General features: G+C 43.2%; 1 protein-coding gene across 1 annotated transcript; it reads left to right on the forward strand.

Moving 5' to 3' along the window:
- Positions 1-19,025: 19,025 nt before the first annotated feature.
- LOC311231784 (tripartite motif-containing protein 16-like) lies at positions 19,026-20,705 on the forward strand (the record flags this gene model as incomplete). The annotated part of the gene is made up of 1 exon (XM_084318412.1): positions 19,026-20,705. The coding sequence occupies one exon, from the start codon at positions 19,026-19,028 to the stop codon at positions 20,703-20,705; it is 1,680 nt and encodes a 559-aa protein (XP_084174538.1).
- Positions 20,706-22,312: the final 1,607 nt, after the last annotated feature.

A 22,312-nucleotide genomic window follows, 5' to 3' on the forward strand; every position in this document is an offset into this window, starting at 1 on the left:
TGCTTGCACCTCATGGTACCAAAGCACCTCAAAGGCACTAAAAACAAGATTACAAACTTCACAAAACAAACTGGTCAGACTACTGCTTGACCTTACTCCTAGAACCCACCTCACCCCTGCCTACTTTGACAACCTAGGATGGCTTAGAGTAGACGACAGAGTACAGCAACTTGCAATGGGCCTGGTCTACAAGATACACTACACCACTAAGGTACCCATGTACATGTCGAAATACTTACCAAAGGTCAATGAATACCACAACCACAACACCCGAGGGAGCTCCACAAATCATGTCCAACCCAGATTCGGCTCAAACAAGGGACTAAACACGTTCCGTAATTATGCCACATCAATGTGAAATGCCCTACCCACAGCCGTAAAAAAAATGTGAATCACTACCCACCTTCAAAACCGCTCTCAAAGAGCACCTACGGGAAGCTGCAATTCGAAACTGGACCCGTAAATCTCTGAACCCCCCTCCCACCCACCCACCCCCTCCTAATGTGTTCCCTCCCCTTCGTATGTATATATTTACTGTTAAGATCTGTTTAACCTCTTCCACCCGTGCGGTCCGGGGCCGGACCGCAAATGACATCACATCATAAATCAATCAGACTCAAGTATAAACATCATAACCATGTCACAACAGCAGTTATAATGTATATTATCATCAATACGTTAGTTTACCAATAGGTTCACTGTTACGTTTTCGTCTTTCTATTGTTTTGGTAGCGAAAGTCGACCATTTTGGAAACATTTTACGTCTGGAATTGTAGTTTTGTAGGACATTGTAAAAGCCTCTATGGGGCTTCAAGCAAATTACTTCTGTATGCATTTTTTATATCTCTTATTACTCAGGATTAGGGGTGTAACGATGCATCGATTAATCAAAATGCATCGATTCTAATGTGACGATTCAACTGCATCGATTTGAAAATGTTAGAATCGATTATAATCTAAATAGTTCGCCTCCCGCTCCCGGTGACATTTGTCGCATGTCTTCCCCGCCTCTTCCCCCTGTTCATCCTCTCCTCATCTGTCGGTCATGTCTGACCAGGAAAAAAGCAATAAATGCTAAAAAAAATATCTTTAAAAAAAATTTAAAAAAAAATTCGAATCGAATTGAATCGTGGTCAAATGAAGAGATTTCATGATGCATTGAATCGTTGCCTGAATAATCGTAATCGAAATTAATCATTGTGAGGTCGCATCGTTACACCCAGGGCCGGATTAAGGACCGGGCCGTTTGGGCCGCGGCCCGTGGGCCTCTAGTGACGAGGGGCCCCCAAATTTAAATATTTTTTTATTTTTTTACTTTTTATTATATATTTTTTTTTTTATTATTTTGGAGATCGATGTCATACTGTGACACTGAAATGAAAAAATATTTCATCAACTAAAATATTTAGTCAACAAAAATATTTCATCAACTAAAATATACAGTACGTCACACCCCGTGCCTCTCCCTGCCGTCTGCAAATCTTGAGTTTCCGACCCCCCAGTAATCTAACCATGGATAAATCCAAAAAAAGGAAAGTCTGAGGAAAATAGAGGGTTTAATTCAGCGTGGACAGATTAATTTGCTTTCACGACTAACAATGCAGGCTTACCTGTAGCCTATGCCTGATATGTGGTGCGAAATTTGCGAACAACGATTACTGTAATTTTGATTACTGTAGTTTGCCTGGTATGTAGCCTTGGTTAGTGGCTGCCCCACCAATGTTTTACATATAAAAACACCACTGTGCGTGCGTGCACGTGTATGTGTGTGTGGGGGCCTCCACAAGAGTCTGCCCCAGAGGCCTCTGAAATCTTAATCTGGCCTTGCATGTAATATATTACTCTCTCACGCACACACAGACAACACACCAGACATGTAATATATTACTCTCTCACACACACAGACACACACACCAGTCATGTAATATATTACTCTCTCACACACACAGACACACACACCAGTCATGTAATATATTACTTTCTCACACACACAGACACACACACCAGAGTCATGTAATATATTACTCTCTCACACACACACACACACACACACACACACACACACACACACACACACACACACACACACACACACACACACACACACACCAGTCATGTAATATATTACTCTTGCACGCACGCACACACACACACACACACACACACACACACACACACACACACACACACACACACACACACACACACACAAAAGTGGCCTTTTTTGGCGTATTAAACTTGAAGGCTGCATAGTGCATACTGTTTTTTGAATAGTGTAATTTTATACACATGCATAAGCCTGGTCTCTTTTTGAAAGATAACATTTAACTTTTTTTGTACTGCACTATCATTTGTTTGGTAATATTTTGCTGCTATGATGCCTGAAATCTCCCCAAGGGATCAATAAAGGAATATCATATTTTATCTCCTCTTATGACAATGTATTTTGTTCCTACTTTCAAGTCAGTGACCATGCACACTCATCCATTTTCCATTTTACAGTGTAACTTTATATACTTATAGCACATGCATAAGCCCATGGTCTCTATTTGATTAAACTTTGTTTTAATATTTTGGACAGCTGTAGTTGTGGTTGCTAAACTCAAATCCAAATCACAGTTATATGGTTACCAGATTATAAAGTACCCAACCTGTGACTCTATGAACCTCTTGAAAACAGACGGGCAGAAAAGTGGCCATTTTGTTTTTACTTGCCCAGTGCAATATGTATATTGCCACACAATACTGTCTGGCTTTGCAGACACCTATTTACACCACAAAACAATGCATGCCCACACCCAGGTGCCCCCCCCCCCCCCCCCCCCCCCCGGTGCAACAAGCACCCACATCCAATTTACATCTTACACAAATTATCATACTAAAAGGACACATGCATCCACTATGCACCAACATCCTGAATATTCAAATCTTGTGTCTGCCAGAATCACACTGCCTACTTGAAAAGTAGCCATTGAACTTGCCTGCTATTGTATGTAGGTGTAGGGCTGGCAGACGACAAGCACAACACCAGCCTCTGCCACAGCGATGCATGTCTGCAAGCTCTCTCTCGTCTGTTGTGCATTAACTTGATTGATTGATTGAAAACTTTATTAACAGATTGCAGAATGGGTACAGTACAGTACAGCTCAATACATACAATTGTTAAGGGGATGCAGACCAGAGAAAGACTTTCGTCTTGTTTACATCAGGGTCCCCCATTTTCAATTCATCATAAACGTATTGTGTGTTTATAAGCAAGTATTACACCATATTCAAAACACGGTCCTCTCAAATCACCATGTCCTCCAACACACAACCTAAATAAGTTTGACATCCAACCAGAGTGCAAATGTAACAGTAGAGTGCAATAGTGATATACTGTACAATGAACAGGTGATTAAACTCTGTGTAAAATATATAAATTAGTACTACTGAGTAATAGTGCTAGTCACTACTCAGATGTATGTACAGATTTTGTAGTGTAATACAGTGATACAGGTATAAAGACACTGGTAGTAATACTGTTAGTCATGCCTTATTTTTCTACTGTATGTATTGTGTAACAGTCTGTTTTAACTGTGCATATGACAAATAAATATCTTGAACCTAGTCACCTAATCATATTGACAGCATTTTTTAAAGATAACATTCTGAAGTTTCTTGAATGGGAAAAGCACTGCGCTCACTTTGTTGCGTTGTACGCAAGTCGACTAGTTCCGTTATAAATGCTTAGGTCATAAAGGACAGTTATTAACACTTTGAGTTCCAACAATGAGAATTCTCGTTAGTTCATGCCAACCGTTGAGTGCCAACGACGAGAGATCTCGTTTTTAATCGTATTTTTTTATTAGCGATTTCCATTCATATTTCATCAATCTAGCCTCACGTTTGGTCTGGAACTCTCTGAGCTCCATTGGGAAAATACCGCCCCCTATCATCTCTCCGCGTGGTATTGCAGCCTTTGGAATGGAGTAAATGAAAACGGATGTAGAAAAAAAAATCCGGCTTCCACGTTTTACGTCTCAGGCATGTAACTCGAGCCGATCGGATTCATTGTGGACCATCAGAACAGCAGAGAATAATGTGTTTCGAGTACCCAGCGTTGGATCAATAAATGCGATCGATATTTGGAATGGCGATCAGGAATTGGAATAATCTTTTTGGAGAACATCTGATCTGAGGAATCTATTTTACCAGTCTTGGGATAATCAGAGATATTTTCACCTATATATCAGCGTGTGCCATATGTGTGTATGTGTGTGTGTGTGCTGATCAGGAAATGGATAATAGATTTTTCAGCCCGCTTCTATAGCGTGCATAAGTACACATATACTATCGATAATCTAGCGTTTATTTGAAAACTATTCGTAAATACGCCGAAAAATGACAACGTGTTTGTGTATTACAGTAAAACGCGATTCCTACAGAATCTTTTATTTTTTCGCATTAGACACACAGCCATAATTTAAGACATAGTTTATGCGTTCGCAAATATGAGAGCTCTATCATTGAAGTGGGTGGTGGCACGCAACGGGGTTCCGGGGCACCGGACCCGTGACACTCAAAGTGTTAATGTGATACTGCATTTGCACACATTTGTTACACCTGATTTTGTAAGAAAGAGGTCTGGACATGGTTGCAGCCATTTGTTTTATTATTCATTTCAATTTGGAACATCACACAACTCAAGCAAAGTAAAAAATAAAATAAAAACATTCTCTTTGTTTTCCTCTTCCTCAGGACACTGCACATAACATCCAAAATGCACCATGTCTTGTGACAAAGAATGTTCATCAGATCTTAATACAAAAAAAGAAGAAAAGGCATAGTAGCATAGTATATAGTATAGATAATAGTATAGACCAGTGGTTCTCAAACTTTTTACACCAAGTACCACCTGAGAACGTAGCTGGCTCTCCAAGTACCACCATATGACCGGCGTTAAAATACAGTCTATTCAGCTATGCACAGTTCACGCAGGAGGCAAATGTATTCCTAATACCATTATTTATTGTTAACTTTTGTCAGACACAGCCACAATGTACAAAGGGGTAGCACTAAAACTTGCAAACGCTTCCACACAACTCATACAATGCAAGGGGCATTGAGAACATAATACATTCTCACATAGCAAGTGAGAAAATGAAGAACAACTGTATTTCAGCAAATGTACTTAATTCTCTCTCTATCTCTCTCTCTCTCTCTCTCTCTCACACAGCAAGCAATTGTCCTTCATTCTATCTCTCTCTCTCTCACACTCACACACACACACACACACACACACACACACACACACACACACACACACACACACACACACACACACACAATTATTTTGTTACAAAGACTTAATTTCCTGCATTCTGGTGCAGGCATTTTTGAATTTTTACCCTTTAAATTCCAGGGTTTGTGATGGGCATCACAAATGATTGTAAAAAAAGATAAAAGAAAACACATATTCAAATTGAAATTTTACCCTTTAAATGCCAGTTTGTGTGATAGCATCACAAATTATTGTTAAAAAAACACACAAAAAGTATTTTTAATATATCAAATGCAAAGTAAATTTTTCTGGGGGGATTATTACAGGCTAGGCATGTGTCAATGATTAGCAACAACACAGATTTTGATGGATTTTTTGTAATGTCAGATTTAACACCAACTCTTTTCAGAAAAGTGGGAGTATTTAATTTTTTATCTGACATTACAAAAAAATCCAAAAAAAAATTTATGTTCAGGGCTGAAGTTGAATAAAAGATTTATGATTGTTTAGACTGCATTACTCTCTGTCACAGTGATCTCCTGGTTGTTCCCCACCTAGGTTATCCAACTATTGCGCCGCCGCAACCAGAAACACTGGCCTGGCCTGCTTCTAAGTTCAGTGGCCTGACTGCAAAAAATAATAATATATATATATATATATTTTTTCAGGTACCACCAGCAGTACCACCAGTGGTACGCATACCACATACCACAGTTACCAGCAGCATAGTAGGTAGTAGATAGTAATACATACTGTACTGTATGTAGGTATAGGTATATACAAATTATGTTGTACTGTATTGTGCAATGACACAAAGCTTTCTAAAGTAAGGTGGTGAAGTACAACACCAACCAGAGAGACACTGCTTCCTCTATGTGGAGCCAAGGCCCCGCTGTTACGAGGGCCATAAACTTCTGCTAGTCAGAAATAAAACTTTACCAAAAGAATAATATATATAATATTATCTGTCTGTCAGTCACTCCAGGTACTGCGTGAGCACTCTCCTCACTCTCTTTCCCTCCCCCTCATTACAGTCAGTAAGATACCCATTGCACTGTGTAGGAGGCTGGGAGTCCTGTTCACCATGTATTGTTCCCAACACAGAGTGATCATCCATAGCCTCCTTACTGGCCTCACAAAAATTGTGGAGGACAAAGCAGGCGTAAATTACATAGGGCAGGTCAGCCATGTTTATGTCCATAGGCCTTCGAAGTGCAGAAAATCTGGCCTTGAGGCGTCCAAAAGCACACTCAATGACCATACGTGCTCTACACAATAGCCCATAGTGCTGCTCCTCACGTGTGGAGCCACCGTTGGAATATTGCTTCATGAGGTAAGGCAGCAGCGGCTAGGCAGGCTCACCAAGCAGGAACATTGGTATGGCCTCCTCGTCATCCACAATCTGTTTTTTGAGAGCAGGGATCTTGCCAGACTTTAAGTAGGAGTTTAGATTTTAATTAGCAAAGACCTGATTGATTGATTGATTGATTGAAAACTTTATTAACAGATTGCAGAATGGGTACAGTACAGTACAGCTCAATACACACAATTGTTAAGGGGATGCAGACCAGAGAAAGACTTTCGTCTTGTTTACATCAGGGTCCCCCCTTTTCAATTCATCATAACATACACGACATGATACAGATAGACAGTACTGCTACATCTATACATTTATGACATACCAGATTTGGAAATACAGTACTGTTTGTGATACAAAAAGAGTCCAGAAAAGAGAGTATATACATTTGACGTAGAAACTGTACATTGGAGGTGGGTGGGGGACACTGTACACTGTACATTGGAATATTGACAACGCCATACTTGGTCATTTACTGTACATTGGAGGGGGTTGAGTTAGGACATTTGCAGGGGCCATGCGAAAGTTCTCCTTCCATTCAATCTCCACGACAACGCGATTCACGAAATTATCCCACCAACTGCTGGTTCTGCCCGGTCTCACCCAAAACTTCCGCCTGGTTGCCCTTCTGGTGTGTCTCCGCGGTGTGTTGTAGAACATGCTGTAGCTGTTTTCCATGGCAATCTGTTGTCCACGGTAACGGTACAGGCGCTCTACATTTTCCCGCAAAAGCCAGATCAAGCTCAATAGCTTCTGCACCACGAATGCAACTACTCTGTACGACGCCATTGTTGTTGTGATGTTGGCTGATAGTTTGCACATGCAGGGTAAGGGAGAGGTGGGCTATCGCATCATCGGTTCAGGAGAAGACATGTATCGCTTGTAAAGATGGTGACGCAATGGGGGGCGTCTTCAGAATTGCACACTCTGGGAGCTGGTATCAGAAAGTAGCGTCTTCAGGCTGCCAGAACGCAGTTCCATGTGGCAGAAAGGTGCAAACAATCAAATACTTTGCCTAAAACGACCAAAATCGTTTTAGTCTGGACATGGCCTAGAGAGAGAGAGAGAAAGTGTGTGTGTGTGTGTGTGTGTGTGTGTGTGTGTGTGTGTGTGTGCGTGCGAGAGAGAGAGAGAGAGAGAGAGAGAGAGAGAGAGAGAGAGAGAGAGAGAGAGAGAGAGAGAGAGAGAGAGAGAGATTTATTGAGTATGTATACCATTTTCTCTATGTCTCTCTTTGTGCTTATGAGTTTTAGTGGCTTTTCCTTGACAAAGTAAACTAATTAGAGGTAGTTGATGACGATAGAAAGTCCTGAACTAACTATGTAAAAAAAAAAAAAACATCTTCTATCTATGAATCACAGTAAAATAGGGAGGTGTAGTGGTTACGTCATTGCCGTTTTTCGTGTTCCACCCTCTGTCCAACCCAACACATTTCCCCATTGCCCATTTCTAAATCGTCTCGTTTAAAACAAATAAAGCATTAACATTTGCATGGTGTGCCTTTCTGTGCTTATTCATCCACAGCTACAGTATAGCTCAACATGAATATATTAGCAATTAATCATAAAAAAAAATCGCCAAATTTTATTTCAACCAAAAATGCATAAAATATTATGTTAGTGATATAGAAGGGAACTCATTTTATGCAAAAATGGAAAGCTTTTCAATTTCACCTGCCTACACCTGCCTATACGGGTGGAACAACCAGTGATGTCAGACTACACCTCCCTATACGGGTGGAACAACCAGTGACGTCAGACTACAACTCCCTATACGGGTGGAACAACCAGTGACGTCAGACTTCTCCTCCCTATAGACACTGCCTCTTTAAAGCGACTCCTCCCCTGGACAGCTATATAACCAGGAAGCACCTCTCACCAAACACACAATCAGAGTTCACTCTTCCTGAGAAAACTAAACTAAGAGTGTCGTTTGTCTTTGTAGAATAAAATGGCGCAGCAAGGAGTTGATCTGTACCGGGACCAGTTCTGCTGTGCTATCTGTCAGGATGTACTGAAGGATCCGGTAACTATTCCCTGTGGACACAGCTACTGTATGGGCTGTATTAAAGAAGGCTGGGATCACGATGATGATGATCAGAAGTGGACCTACACATGTCCCCAGTGCAGGGAGACTTTTACTCCGAGGCCTGCTCTGAAGAAAAACAATATAATTTCTGAAGTGATAGAACAACTAATGAAGACAGGACTCCAAGCTGCTCCTCCTGATCACTGGTATGCTGGACCTGCAGATGTGGTCTGTGATTTCTGCACTGGGAGAAAGCGGAAAGCCCTCGAGTCCTGCCTGGTATGTCTGACCTCTTTCTGTGAAACTCACCTCCAGCCTCATCATACTGTGGCTCCGTTAAAGAAACACAAGCTGGTCAAAGCCTCCGCACGGCTTCAGGAGAACACCTGCTCTCGTCATGACAGGATTCTGGATGTTTTCTGTCGTACTGATCAGCAGTGTATCTGTTATTTGTGTTTCATGGATGAACATAAAGGCCATGATACAGTCTTGGCTGCAGCAGAAAGGACAGAGAGACAGAAAGAGCTTGGCATGAGTCAGCAGAAAGTCCACCAGAGAGTCCAGGAGAGAGAGAAGCGACTCAAAGAGGCCCAACAGGCTGTTGATTCTCTCAATCGCTCTGCTGATAAAGCAGTGGAGGACAGTGAGAGAATCTTTACTGAGCTGATACGCTCCTTGGAGACGAGGCGCTCTGAGCTGAAGAAGGTCATCAGAGCCCAACAGAGGACCACAGTGACTCAGGCTGAAGAAGTGCAGAAGAGACTGGAGCAGGAGATAGCGGACCTGAGGAGGAGAGACACTGAGCTGGAGCAGCTCTCACACACAGAGGACCACATCCACTTTCTACAGAGTTACCCCCCCCTCTCCAGTCTCAGTGAGTCTACAGACTCACCCAGCATCAGTGTCCTTCCTCTCCTGTACTTTGCAGACGTGACTGAGGTCGTGTCTGAGCTGAGAGACAAACTACAGGACGTTCTGGAAGAGCAGTGGCCCAGAATCTCAACAACAGTGAATGCAGTTCATGTTTTACTGCCACCAGAGCCCAAGACCAGAGCTGACTTACAATATTACACTGAACATCAGATCACACTGAACCCAAAAAAAAGACACATACGTCTGTCTTTGTCTGAGACAAAGACATTTGTAAGGAGAAGGAGAACTGTGTATTTGGATTCAATTCCAAATCCTGGACTTTAGAGTGCAGACCAAGTAATTACTTCTTCAGACACAACAATAGAGAGCATCTTGACCGGCAACATCACCTCCTGGTTTGGGAATAGCACTGCACAAGACCAAAGCAGACTACAAAGAGTGACACGTTCAGCCGAACGCACAATTGGAGGGGGGCTCCCCACCCTCCAGAACATTTACTACAAGCGTTGCAAGGGCAAGGCTAAGAGAATCATTAAAGACTCCAGTCACCCGAACAACTGCCTCTTTGAACTGCTGCGGTCAGGCAAGCGATACAGGAGTCTCAAGGCGAGCACAGAAAGACTCAGAAGAAGCTTCTATCCCCAGGCCATCAGGCTGCTAAACGAACAATGAATGAACACTACACAACAACAACCACCAAACGCACATAGCACACACATCCACACGCACACACTCACTTTAAACAAACACACTGTAGCACCCACTCCACACACTTATAGCACACACCCACTTTAAACAAACACACTGTAGCACCCACTCCCCACACTTTATATTTATGGATGAAGGATTGCACTACAACTCGTACACCTTACTGTAAATTGTACCTAAAATTGTACCTCATCCCATTTCTGCTTTGCACTAGATAGTACTGTACATTAGTACACTGCATAGTATTGTGTATTGTATATTATATGGTAACTCAGAACATTGTACATATGTCTATACCGAACACTGTGACCTCATTTTCTTCTTCTAAATGCATGCTATATTATGTTATTATGTTATTTGATACTATCTTGTCTAGCACAGTCTCTGGAGCGTAACAGTAAGAAGCATTTTGTATGAAAGTATTCTGTACTTCTGTATGACAACTATTAAAGAACTTGAACTTGAACGCATATATATACACACACACACAAGAGTTATGTAATATATCACTCTCTCTCACACACACAAACACACACACCAGTCATGTAATTCATACTCTCACACACACACACACACACCAGAGTCATGTAATATATTACTCTCTCACACACACACACACACAATTGGCCTTTTTTGGCGTATTAAACTTCAAGACCGCATAGTGCATACTTTTTTTTTGAATAGTGTAATTTTATACACATGCATAAGCCTGGTCTCTTTTTGAAAGATAACATTTAACTTTTTTTGTACTGCACTATCATTTGTTTGCTAATATTTTGCTGCTATGATGCCTGAAATCTTCCCAAGGGATCAATAAAGGAATATCATATTTTATCTCCTCTTATGACAATGTATTTTGTTCCTACTTTCAAGTCAGTGACCATGCACACTCATCCATTTTCCATTTTACAGTGTAACTTTATATACTTATAGCACATGCATAAGCCCATGGTCTCTTTTTGATTAAACTTTGTTTTAATATTTTGGACAGCTGTAGTTGTGGTTGCTAAACTCAAATCCAAATCACAGTTACATGGTTACCAGATTATAAAGTACCCAACCTGTGACTCTATGAACCTCTTGAAAACAGACGGGCAGAAAAGTGGCCATTTTGTTTTTACTTGCCCAGTGCAATATGTATATTGCCACACAATACTGTCTGGCTTTGCAGACACCTATTTACACCACAAAACAATGCATGCCCACACCCAGGTGCCCCCCCCCCCCCCCCCCCCGGTGCAACAAGCACCCAAATTTACATCTTACACAAATTATCATACTAAAAGGACACATGTTTCCACTATGCACCAACATCCTGAATATTCAAATCTTGTGTCTGCCAGAATCACACTGCCTACTTGAAAAGTAGCCATTGAACTTGCCTGCTATTGTATGTAGGTGTAGGGCTGGCAGACGACAAGCACAACACCAGCCTCTGCCACAGCGATGCATGTCTGCAAGCTCTCTCTCGTCTGTTGTGCATTAACTTGATTGATTGAAAACTTTATTAACAGATTGCAGAATGGGTACAGTACAATTGTTAAGGGGATGCAGACCAGAGAAAGACTTTCATCTTGTTTACATCAGGGTCCCCCATTTTCAATTCATCATAAACGTATTGTGTGTTTATAAGCAAGTATTACACCATATTCAAAACACGGTCCTCTCAAATCACCATGTCCTCCAACACACAACCTAAAGAAGTTTGACATCCAACCAGAGTGCAAATGTAACAGTAAAGTGCAATAGTGATATACAATGAACAGGTGATTAAACTCTGTGTAAAATATATAAATTAGTACTACTGAGTAATAGTGCTAGTCACTACTCAGATGTATGTACAGAGTTGTAGTATAATACAGTGATACAGGTATAAAGACACTGGTAGTAATACTGTTAGTCATGCCTTATTTTTCTACTTTATGTATTGTGTAACAGTCTGTTTTAACTGTGCATATGACAAATAAATATCTTGAACCTAGTCACCTAATCATATTGACAGCATTTTTTAAAGATAACATTCTGAAGTTTCTTGAATGGGAAAAGCACTGCGCTCACTTTGTTGCGTTGTAAGCAAGTCGACTAGTTCCGTTATAAATGCTTAGGTCATAAAGGACAGTTATTAACACTTTGAGTGCCAACGATGAGAATTCTCGTTAGTTCATGCCAACCGTTGAGTGCCAACGACGAGAGATCTCGTTTTTAATCGTATTTTTTTATTAGCGATTTCCATTCATATTTCATCAATCTAGCCTCACGTTTGGTCTGGAACTCTCTCTGAGCTCCATTGGGAAAATACCGCCCCCTATCGTCTCTCTGCGTGGTATTGCAGCCTTTGGAATGGAGTAAATGAAAACGGATGTAGAAAAAAAATCCGGCTTCCACATTTTACGTCTCAGGCATGTAACTCGAGCCGATCGGATTCATTGTGGACCATCAGAACAGCGTAGAATAATGTGTTTCGAGTACCCAGCATTGGATCAATAAATGCGATCGATATTTGGAATGGCGATCAGGAATTGGAATAATCTTTTTGGAGAACATCTGATCTGAGGAATCTATTTGACCAGTCTTGGGATAATCAGAGCTATTTTCACCTATATATCAGCGTGTGCCATATGTGTGTGTGTGTGTGTGTGTGCTGATCAGGAAATGGATAATCGATTTTTCAGCCCGCTTCTATAGCGTGCATAAGTACACATATACTATCGATAATCTAGCGTTTATTTGAAAACGATTCGTAAATAGGTCGAAAAATTACAACGTGTTTGTGTATTACAGTAAAACGCGATTCCTGCAAAATCTTAAATTTTTTCTGAAAGTTTCAAAAAACGAGGGTTTTTCAAAATGGTATCAAACGGAAATGAACCGATTAAAAAACAATCCGTTTCAACAATGTTGACTGCAAACAACAGTCATTGACAAGCGACGGTCACATTAGACACACAGCCATAATTTAAGACATAGTTTAGGCGTTCGCAAATATGAGAGCTCTATCATTGAAGTGGGTGGTGGCACGCAACGGGGTTCCGGGGGACCGGACCCGTGGCACTTAAAGTGTTAATGTGATACTGCATTTGCACACATTTGTTACACCTGATTTTGTAAGAAAGAGGTCTGGACATGGTTGCAGCCATTTGTTTTATTATTCATTTCAATTTGGAAAATCACACAACTCAAGCAAAGTAAAAAATAAAAAATAAAAAAACCATTCTCTTTGCTTTCCTCTTCCTCAGGACGCTGCACATAACATCCTAAATGCACCATGTCCTGAATTTCCCCAAGGGGATCAATAAAGGAATATCTTATCTTATCTTGTGACAAAGAATGGGTCTCAATCCCGAAAAAATGTCAAAGAGTTATTCTGGAAGACTTATCTTGGAACCACTGAGACATAATCAATGACAAGTTCACTCTGAGTCCTAAACGTGCTGGTAATATGTCTTAAGTGGCTGAAACGGTCGCACAAATTATATGATCTGATATCTGCTTGGAGAATGGCATTCTGTCTTAAACTCGAAAGCGCGTTCCCGTTCAGGTCATTTGCATACAAAACAACGTCTCCAGAGGTCCTTATAAGGCAACTAGTGACGCAGCTGTGTGAAAATGGAATGGCGGAAGTGCTTTGCGAGTCTTGCGAGCCGCGTGATTACGAAACCTAGCGTCAGTCAGTGCCAATCAGAGAGCGTCTCCGAGAAATGTGGCTAGGTTTCGTAATCACGCTTGCGCGCCATCAAAACTAGATTAGATTAATGTATTGGCATCATATACAGCTCGCGGTACACCTGCCGCAGCGCGCGCACACACACACGCGCGTATAATGAACGAACGCAGTATGGCTTATTATTCCATAATTAAGCTAGGCTACTGTTCATTCGTAGGCGCACACAAGACTTGTTATGGAATATTAATGCAGACTATTTCCACCGATTAGCTTTAGTTCTTATTTATTTATCCACTGTCATTTCAGTGTTGGTGAATAGGCTATATAGTGTATTTCAATATAAGTTTAATTGATTAATGATATATTCGAAGGAATGCAGGTTTATAGCTATATCAACCCCCTCCAATGTACAGTAAATTACCAAGTATGGTTTTGTCAATATTCCAATGTACAGTTTTGCTTGTACAGTGTAAGTCTATCCCCCACCCACCCCTCCTACCCAACCTCCTCCAACAGTTTCTACGTCAAATGTACTCTCTTTTCTGGACTCTTTTTGTATCACAAACAGTACTGTATTTGCAAATCTGGTATGTCATAAATGTATAGATGTAGCAGTACTGTCTATCTGTGTCGTGTGTGTCATATATGTTATGATGAATTGAAAATGGGGGACCCTGATGTAAACAAGATGAAATTCTTTCTCTGGTCTGCATCCCCTTATGTAATTGAGTTGTACTGTACTGTACCCATTCTGCAATCTGTTAATAAAGTATTCAATCAATCAATCAATCAATCAATCAATCAATCAATCAATCAAACAAAGGTCTGTCCCATTGTATACCAATCAATGGGATACATTGCATGTTGACCTGCATTCTTTCAAATGTATATAATTAATCATTAAAACAGATGTGTAACAAATAAGAAATACAAATTCCACAGAAGGCATTAAATAATTATTATTTTCAATCATTTCACAATAATTGCATAATTGTGTTTGAATATCTGAGTAATTAAAGTAATTATACATTTGTCCAAAATAGCTGGTTCAGATATGGTTAAGCAGCTGCCCTGTGATCAGATAAATCCATATTATTTATTTTTCCGACACCAAATGCGTAATTTCTTATCGTACAAATATTGTCATATTTATTTTAATTATGATTAAGTAATTAATTCCAAGGAGGCCTGTAGCGTTGACATGAAGGAATCACTATGAGAACACAGTCTGTCAAGTTAATAAAAAATGTAATTAGTCAATCAATCATGAGATTTGATGGTGGCTGGGAGCAGATTTAAGAGTGCTCCTCAGCACTCTTAAATCTGCTCTCAGCCACGATCAAATCTGATCTCAGGAAAATTCGTAAATTCGTTCGGGAATGAGACCCACTGTTCATCAGATCTTAATACAAAAAAAGAAAAAAAGGCATAGTAGCATAGTATATAGTAGATAATAGTATAGACATACTGTAGTAGCATAGTAGGTAATAGTATTAAGCATAGTACATAGTAGATAGTAGTAGACATAGCAGCATAGTAGGTAGTAGATAGTAATACATACTGTACTGTATGTAGGTATAGGTATATACAAATTCTGTTGTACTGTATTGTGCAATGACATAAAACTTTCTAAAGTAAGGTGGTGAAGTACAACACCAACCAGAGAGACACTGCTTCCTCTATGTGGAGCCAAGGCCCCGCTGTTACGAGGGCCATAAACTTCTGCTAGTCAGAAATAAAACTTTACCAAAAGAATAATATATATTCTAATGATATTATCTGTCTGTCATCAGGTAAGGCAGCAGCGGGTAGGCAGGGTCACCAAGCAGGACAATAGTATGGCCTCCTCGTCATCCACAATCTGTTTTTTGAGAGCAGGGATCTTGCCAGACTTTAAGTAGTAGTTTAGATTTGAATTAGCAACGACCTGATTGATTGATTGATTAATTGATTGATTGATTGATTGATTGATTGAAAACTTTATTAACAGATTGCAGAATGGGTACAATACAGTACGGCTCAATACACACAATTGTTAAGGGAGCGACGACGCCTCCCTCGCGGACAAGCTCAACATCTTCTACGCTCGGTTTGGTGTAGACAGTGGCGCTGCTGGCTCTCCGGCTAGTGACGTCACTGGCGCGCCGGCTGTTGTGGAGGGGGGGGGGCAACCGCGGGGGGGCGGGGACGCTCTCTCGTTGTCGGAACACAGTGTGAGAAGAGCATTTATGCAGGTGAACACCAGGAAGGCTGCTGGCCCAGATGGCATAACAGGACGCATACTCAAGTCCTGTGCCAACCAGCTGGCCCCAGTGTTCACCGCCATATTTAATCAATCCCTGGCGGAGTCAGTGGTCCCTGCCTGCTTCAAGATGTCTACCATCATCCCTGTACCGAAGAAACCCTCCCCAACATGTCCAAATGACTACAGACCGGTGGCACTCACCTCTGTGGTCATGAAATGTTTCGAGAGGCTGGTCAAGGACCACATTTGTGCCTCCCTCCCCAGTGATATGGACCCTATGCAATTTGCATACAGGACAAACAGGTCCACTGATAATGCGGTCTCCCAAGTACTGCACAGCACCCTCTCGCACCTTGACCGTCAGAAGGGGGGCTATGTGAGACTGTTGTTCATTGACTACAGCTCAGCGTTCAACACCATAGTCCCCACCAGACTGGTGGACAAGCTGATCGAGCTAGGTCTGAGCTCCGCCCTGAGCGCCTGGGTACTGGACTTTCTGAGCGAAAGACCCCAGGCGGTCAGGGTGGGGGGTCAGACCTCCAACACCATCACCCTGAGCATCGGGTCCCCCCAGGGCTGTGTTCTGAGCCCCCTGCTGTACTCACTCTACACACACGACTGTGTGGCCAAGTTCAGCTCCAACTCCATAGTGAAGTTCGCAGACGACACGGTGGTGGTGGGGCTGATCTCGGACAACGACGAGAAGGCCTACCGGGAGGAGGTTGAGGTACTGGAACGCTGGTGCCAGGACAACAGCCTGCTCCTGAACATTGGTAAAACCAAGGAGCTGATCGTGGATTATAGGAGAGGACAGCAGGAGACGCACACACCACTGATGATTAACGGGGCTACCGTGGACAGGGTGAGCAGCTTTAAGTACCTGGGGGTCCACATCTCAGAGGACCTGACATGGTCAACACACATAGACACAGTAGTAAAGAAGGCGAAACAGCGCCTCTACCACCTGAGACAGTTAAGGAAGTTCAGAGTATCGGGGAAGATACTCCAGTCCTTCTACTCAGGAGCTATAGAGAGCATCCTGACCGGAAACATCACTGCCTGGTATGGAAACAGCACGGCACAGGACAAGAAGGCCCTACAGAGAGTGGTGCACTCAGCCGAGCGTACCACGGGTATTGCACTACCCCCCCTGCAGGTTCTATACAACAAGAGGTGCAAATCCAGAGCCTGCAGGATAATGAAAGACCCTCACCACCCCAATAACAGCCTGTTTCAGCTGCTGAGGTCAGGCAGACGCCTGCAAACCCCAGCTACTAGGACAGAGCGGCTTAGGCTCAGCTTCTTCCCCCAGGCCATCAGAGCCATGAACAATGAACATTGAGTGCTCAGAACATTGAACTATCCACACACAAGCACACATGAACACACACACGACACGCACGCTGTGCACGCTCACACACGAGCAGCCACTTAACACTTTAACATGAGCGGGCACACACTCATGTCGCACACACGCACACTTATGGCCAAAGGAAAGGACACTTTAAATTAGAATAACAGGAACAGTGTATTGCACTACCAAAGCTAACTAGCATGTCCCATATGCTCTGTAAATAACTATGTACAGATACCGAGATGTCACTCCATGTTACCTGTTACCTGTTTACTGCACAATGTTGTTTTTTCATTTTTTGATTCTATTATATGTTGTACCACTGTATTGCACATCGTTGCGGGCAAGACCACCCGCATTTCATTGTATACCTGTATGCCGTGACAATTAAAACTCTTGACTTGACTTGACTTGGGATGCAGACCAGAGAAAGACTTTCGTCTTGTTTACATCAGGGTCCCCCATTTTCAATTCATAACATTTATGACGTACACGACATACAGATATACAATACTGCTACATCTATACATTTATGACATACCAGATTTGGAAATACAGTACTGTTTGTGATACAAAAAGAGTCCAGAAAAGAGAGTATATACATTTGACGTAGAAACTGTACATTGGAGGTGGTTGGGTGGGGGGGGGGGGGGTTGGGTACACTGTACACTGTACATTGGAATATTGACAACGCCATACTTGGTCATTTACTGTACATTGGAGGGGGTTAATGCGAAAGTTCTCCTTCCATTCAATCTCCACGACAACGCGATTCACGAAATTATCCCATCCGCCTGGTTGCCCTTCTGGTGTGTCTCCGCGGTGTGTTGTAGAACATGCTGTAGCTGTTTTCCATGGCAATATGTTGTCCACGGTAACGGTACAGGCGCTCTACATTTCCCCGCAAAAGCCAGATCAAGCTCAATAGCTTCTGCACCACAAATGCAACTACTCTGTACGACGCCATTGTTGTTGTGATGTTGGCTGATAGTTTGCACATGCCAAATTTTTTTTCAACCAAAAATGCTTTAAAAATAATGTTAGTGATAGAAGGGAACTCATTTTATGCAAAAATGGAAAGCTTTTCAATTTCCATGTGGCAGAATTGTTACAATAGCCGATAATCCATTTTCCCCATGATAAATCCCTATACGGGTGGAACAACCAGTGACGTCAGACTACACCTCCCTATACAGGTGGAACAACCAGTGACGTCAGACTACACCTCCCTATACAGGTGGAACAACCAGTGACGTCAGACTACACCTCCCTATACGGGTGGAACAACCAGTGACGTCAGACTACACCTCCCTATACGGGTGGAACAACCAGTGACGTCAGACTACACCTCCCTATACGGGTGGAACAACCAGTGACGTCAGACTCCTCCTCCCTATAGACACTGCCTCTTTAAAGCGACTCCTCCCCTGGACAGCTATATAACCAGGAAGCACCTCTCACCAAACACACAATCAGAGTTCACTCTTCCTGAGAAAACTAAACTAAGAGTGTCGTTTGTCTTTGTAGAATAAAATGGCGCAGCAAGGAGTTGATCTGTACCGGGACCAGTTCTGCTGTGCTATCTGTCAGGATGTACTGAAGGATCCGGTAACTATTCCCTGTGGACACAGCTACTGTATGGGCTGTATTAAAGAAGGCTGGGATCACGATGATGATGATCAGAAGTGGACCTACACATGTCCCCAGTGCAGGGAGACTTTTACTCCGAGGCCTGCTCTGAAGAAAAACAATATAATTTCTGAAGTGATAGAACAACTAATGAAGACAGGACTCCAAGCTGCTCCTCCTGATCACTGGTATGCTGGACCTGCAGATGTGGTCTGTGATTTCTTCACTGGGAGAAAGCGGAAAGCCCTCGAGTCCTGCCTGGTATGTCTGACCTCTTTCTGTGAAACTCACCTCCAGCCTCATCATACTGTGGCTCCGTTAAAGAAACACAAGCTGGTCAAAGCCTCCACACGGCTTCAGGAGAACACCTGCTCTCATGACAGGATTCTGGATGTTTTCTGTCGTACTGATCAGCAGTGTATCTGTTATTTGTGTTCCATGGGTGAACATGAAGGCCATGATACAGTCTCAGCTGCAGCAGAAAGGACGGAGAGACAGAAAGAGCTTGGCATGAGTCAGCAGAAAGTCCACCAGAGAGTCCAGGAGAGAGAGAAGCGGCTCAAAGAGGCCCAACAGGCTGTTGATTCTCTCAATCGCTCTGCTGATAAAGCAGTGGAGGACAGTGAGAGAATCTTTACTGAGCTGATGCGCTCCTTGGAGACGAGGCGCTTTGAGCTGAAGAAGGTCATCAGAGCCCAACAGAGGACCACAGTGACTCAGGCTGAAGAAGTGCAGAAGAGACTGGAGCAGGAGATAGCGGACCTGAGGAGGAGAGACACTGAGCTGGAGCAGCTCTCACACACAGAGGACCACATCCACTTTCTACAGAGTTACCCCCCCCGGCCCCTCTCCAGTCCCAGTGAGTCTACAGACTCACCCAGCATCAGTGTCCTTCCTCTCCTGTACTTTGCAGACGTGACTGAGGTCGTGTCTGAGCTGAGAGACAAACTACAGGACGTTCTGGAAGAGCAGTGGCCCAGAATCTCAACAACAGTGAATGCAGTTCATGTTTTACTGCCACCACCAGAGCCCAAGACCAGAGCTGACTTCTTACAATATTCCTCTCAGATCACACTGGACCCAAACACAGCACACACACGTCTGTCTTTGTCTGAGGGGAACAGAAAAGCAACACGGATGCAGCAAGAGCAGTCCTATCCTAATCACCCAGAACGATTTATTAAAAGGGCTCAGGTTCTGGGTACAGAAGGTCTGACTGGACGCTGTTACTGGGAGGTGGAGTGGAGTGGAGGGGTTTGTGTAGCAGCCTCCTACAAAGACATTCGTAGAACAGGCACTGAGGAGAACTGTGGATTTGGATTCAATTCCAAATCCTGGTCTTTAGAGTGCAGACCAAGTAATTACTTCTTCAGACACAATAAAAAGAACATAGCAGTACCGGGCCCCCGGTCCTCCAGAATAGGAGTGTACCTGGATCACAGGGCAGGTACTCTGTGCTTCTACAGCGTCTCTGACACCATGACCCTCCTGCACAGAGTCAACACCACATTCACTCAGCCTCTCTATCCTGGACTTTGGCTTCAATTCGACCCTGCGAAGGCTAGGTTCCGTGAGCTGAAGTAGAGATCAGATCAGTGACATTCACAGCTCCTCTGACCAGGGGTTGGGATTTAAATTGATCTTGAATATTCTGAGTTGTGAAAGATGAGGTAATTAGGAGTTACATTCATTCACTCAGTCACTCTATTGTTGTTCTGAGGGACACACACACATGCACTATGTTTAGCTTTGTTTCTAGTTTCTAGCCTACCGGGGTAAAGTTTGTTTGATTGGATATTTGCATATTCACATAATTGATTCCTATCTTCAATACTTCTGTCCCTTTGCATGCAGGGGAGTCAAAATCTTTATTTTCATACTCGGGGTAGGTTAGACAACAATATGCAACCATTGTATTTGTATTTGATCACCTTTGGTCATTTTGAATTACTGTGGGATTTGGGTCCGTCTCTCCTCTCTCTGTTCCAAGTTGGTAACAATGTGGGGGCCGGACCTCCATGGGGAGTTGATTTGTCAGATGTGTGGGGCATGGGTCAGTCGTAAATGCAACTCTTTTGTTTTAGAACAGACCCATCTGGCGGTTAGGTGGCCGAGCGGAGATTGCGTTCGTCACCAGCCCCGGAGCTGTGAGCTCGATTCGCCTGTTCGAATCCAGCTCACAGCTCCGGGGTTGTCACCAGCTTGGCTGGCCGTCTGCACTGATACAATTGGCTGTATCAGAGGGTGGGAGAAGCTGGCGGGGTGGGTCCGGGTCGTTGTAAACAGCGACTCCTACAGTTCGGTCGGGGCGCCTGCTAAGCGCGGATTGGACGTGAGGGGGATAGTGTGGTCCTCCCACACGCTACGCCCTCTCAATGAGAATCCGCGCTGCCAGGTGAAAAGAAGCGGTGATTGGCTGGACGTGTGTCGGAGGAAGCACGTGGTAGCCTCCACTCTCCCAGATGATCTGACTGTGGGGGGTAAGTGCGCAGCGATCAGGAAGGGACTGGGAATTGGCATACGACTAACATTGGGATGGGAGAAAATCGGAGGAAAATGGAGGGGGAAAAAGACCAAAAAAAAAAAAAAAAAACAGACCCATCTGCGTTATCAAAAGAGCTCAAGGAGAGAGAGAGATAGTTGTTCTTCTGGTGGCAGACTTTGAGGGAGACAGACCTAGATAGGAGCTGGTTTAGGAAGAATGACCATTCATTGAATATTGTGCATTTTGTCTTTTGTTCTTTTATTCTTACTAAATAAACGTGGACATCTAAACCCAGAAGGACCCGTGTGGATATTTGCTTGAAACTTGCCGTTTCACCGACTGAACCTCAATAATAGTCATCTCCCGCCTCGACTACTGCAACGCACTGCTAGCTGGCCTCCCGGCCACTGCCACCAAGCCTCTTCAACTCATTCAAAATGCAGCGGCCCGCCTGATCTCAAACCCGGCCCATGTCACCCCACTTCTTAGGGACCTGCACTGGCTCCCCATTGCTGCACGTATCCGCTTCAAGGCCCTCGACCTAGCATACCGTGCGGCAAAGGGAACCGCTCCCGCCTACCTCCGGTCAATGGTCTCTAACTACACACCCTCAAGACCCCTACGCTCTGCATCTTCTGGCCGCCTCAGACCTACTCCTATCCAAGCTCCCGGAGGGTCATCAAAGAGAACCCGCCTATTCTCAGTC

The sequence above is a fragment of the Notolepis coatsorum genome (assembly GCF_963971535.1).
Source record: "Notolepis coatsorum genome assembly, chromosome: 7".
NCBI lineage: Eukaryota > Metazoa > Chordata > Actinopteri > Aulopiformes > Paralepididae > Notolepis > Notolepis coatsorum.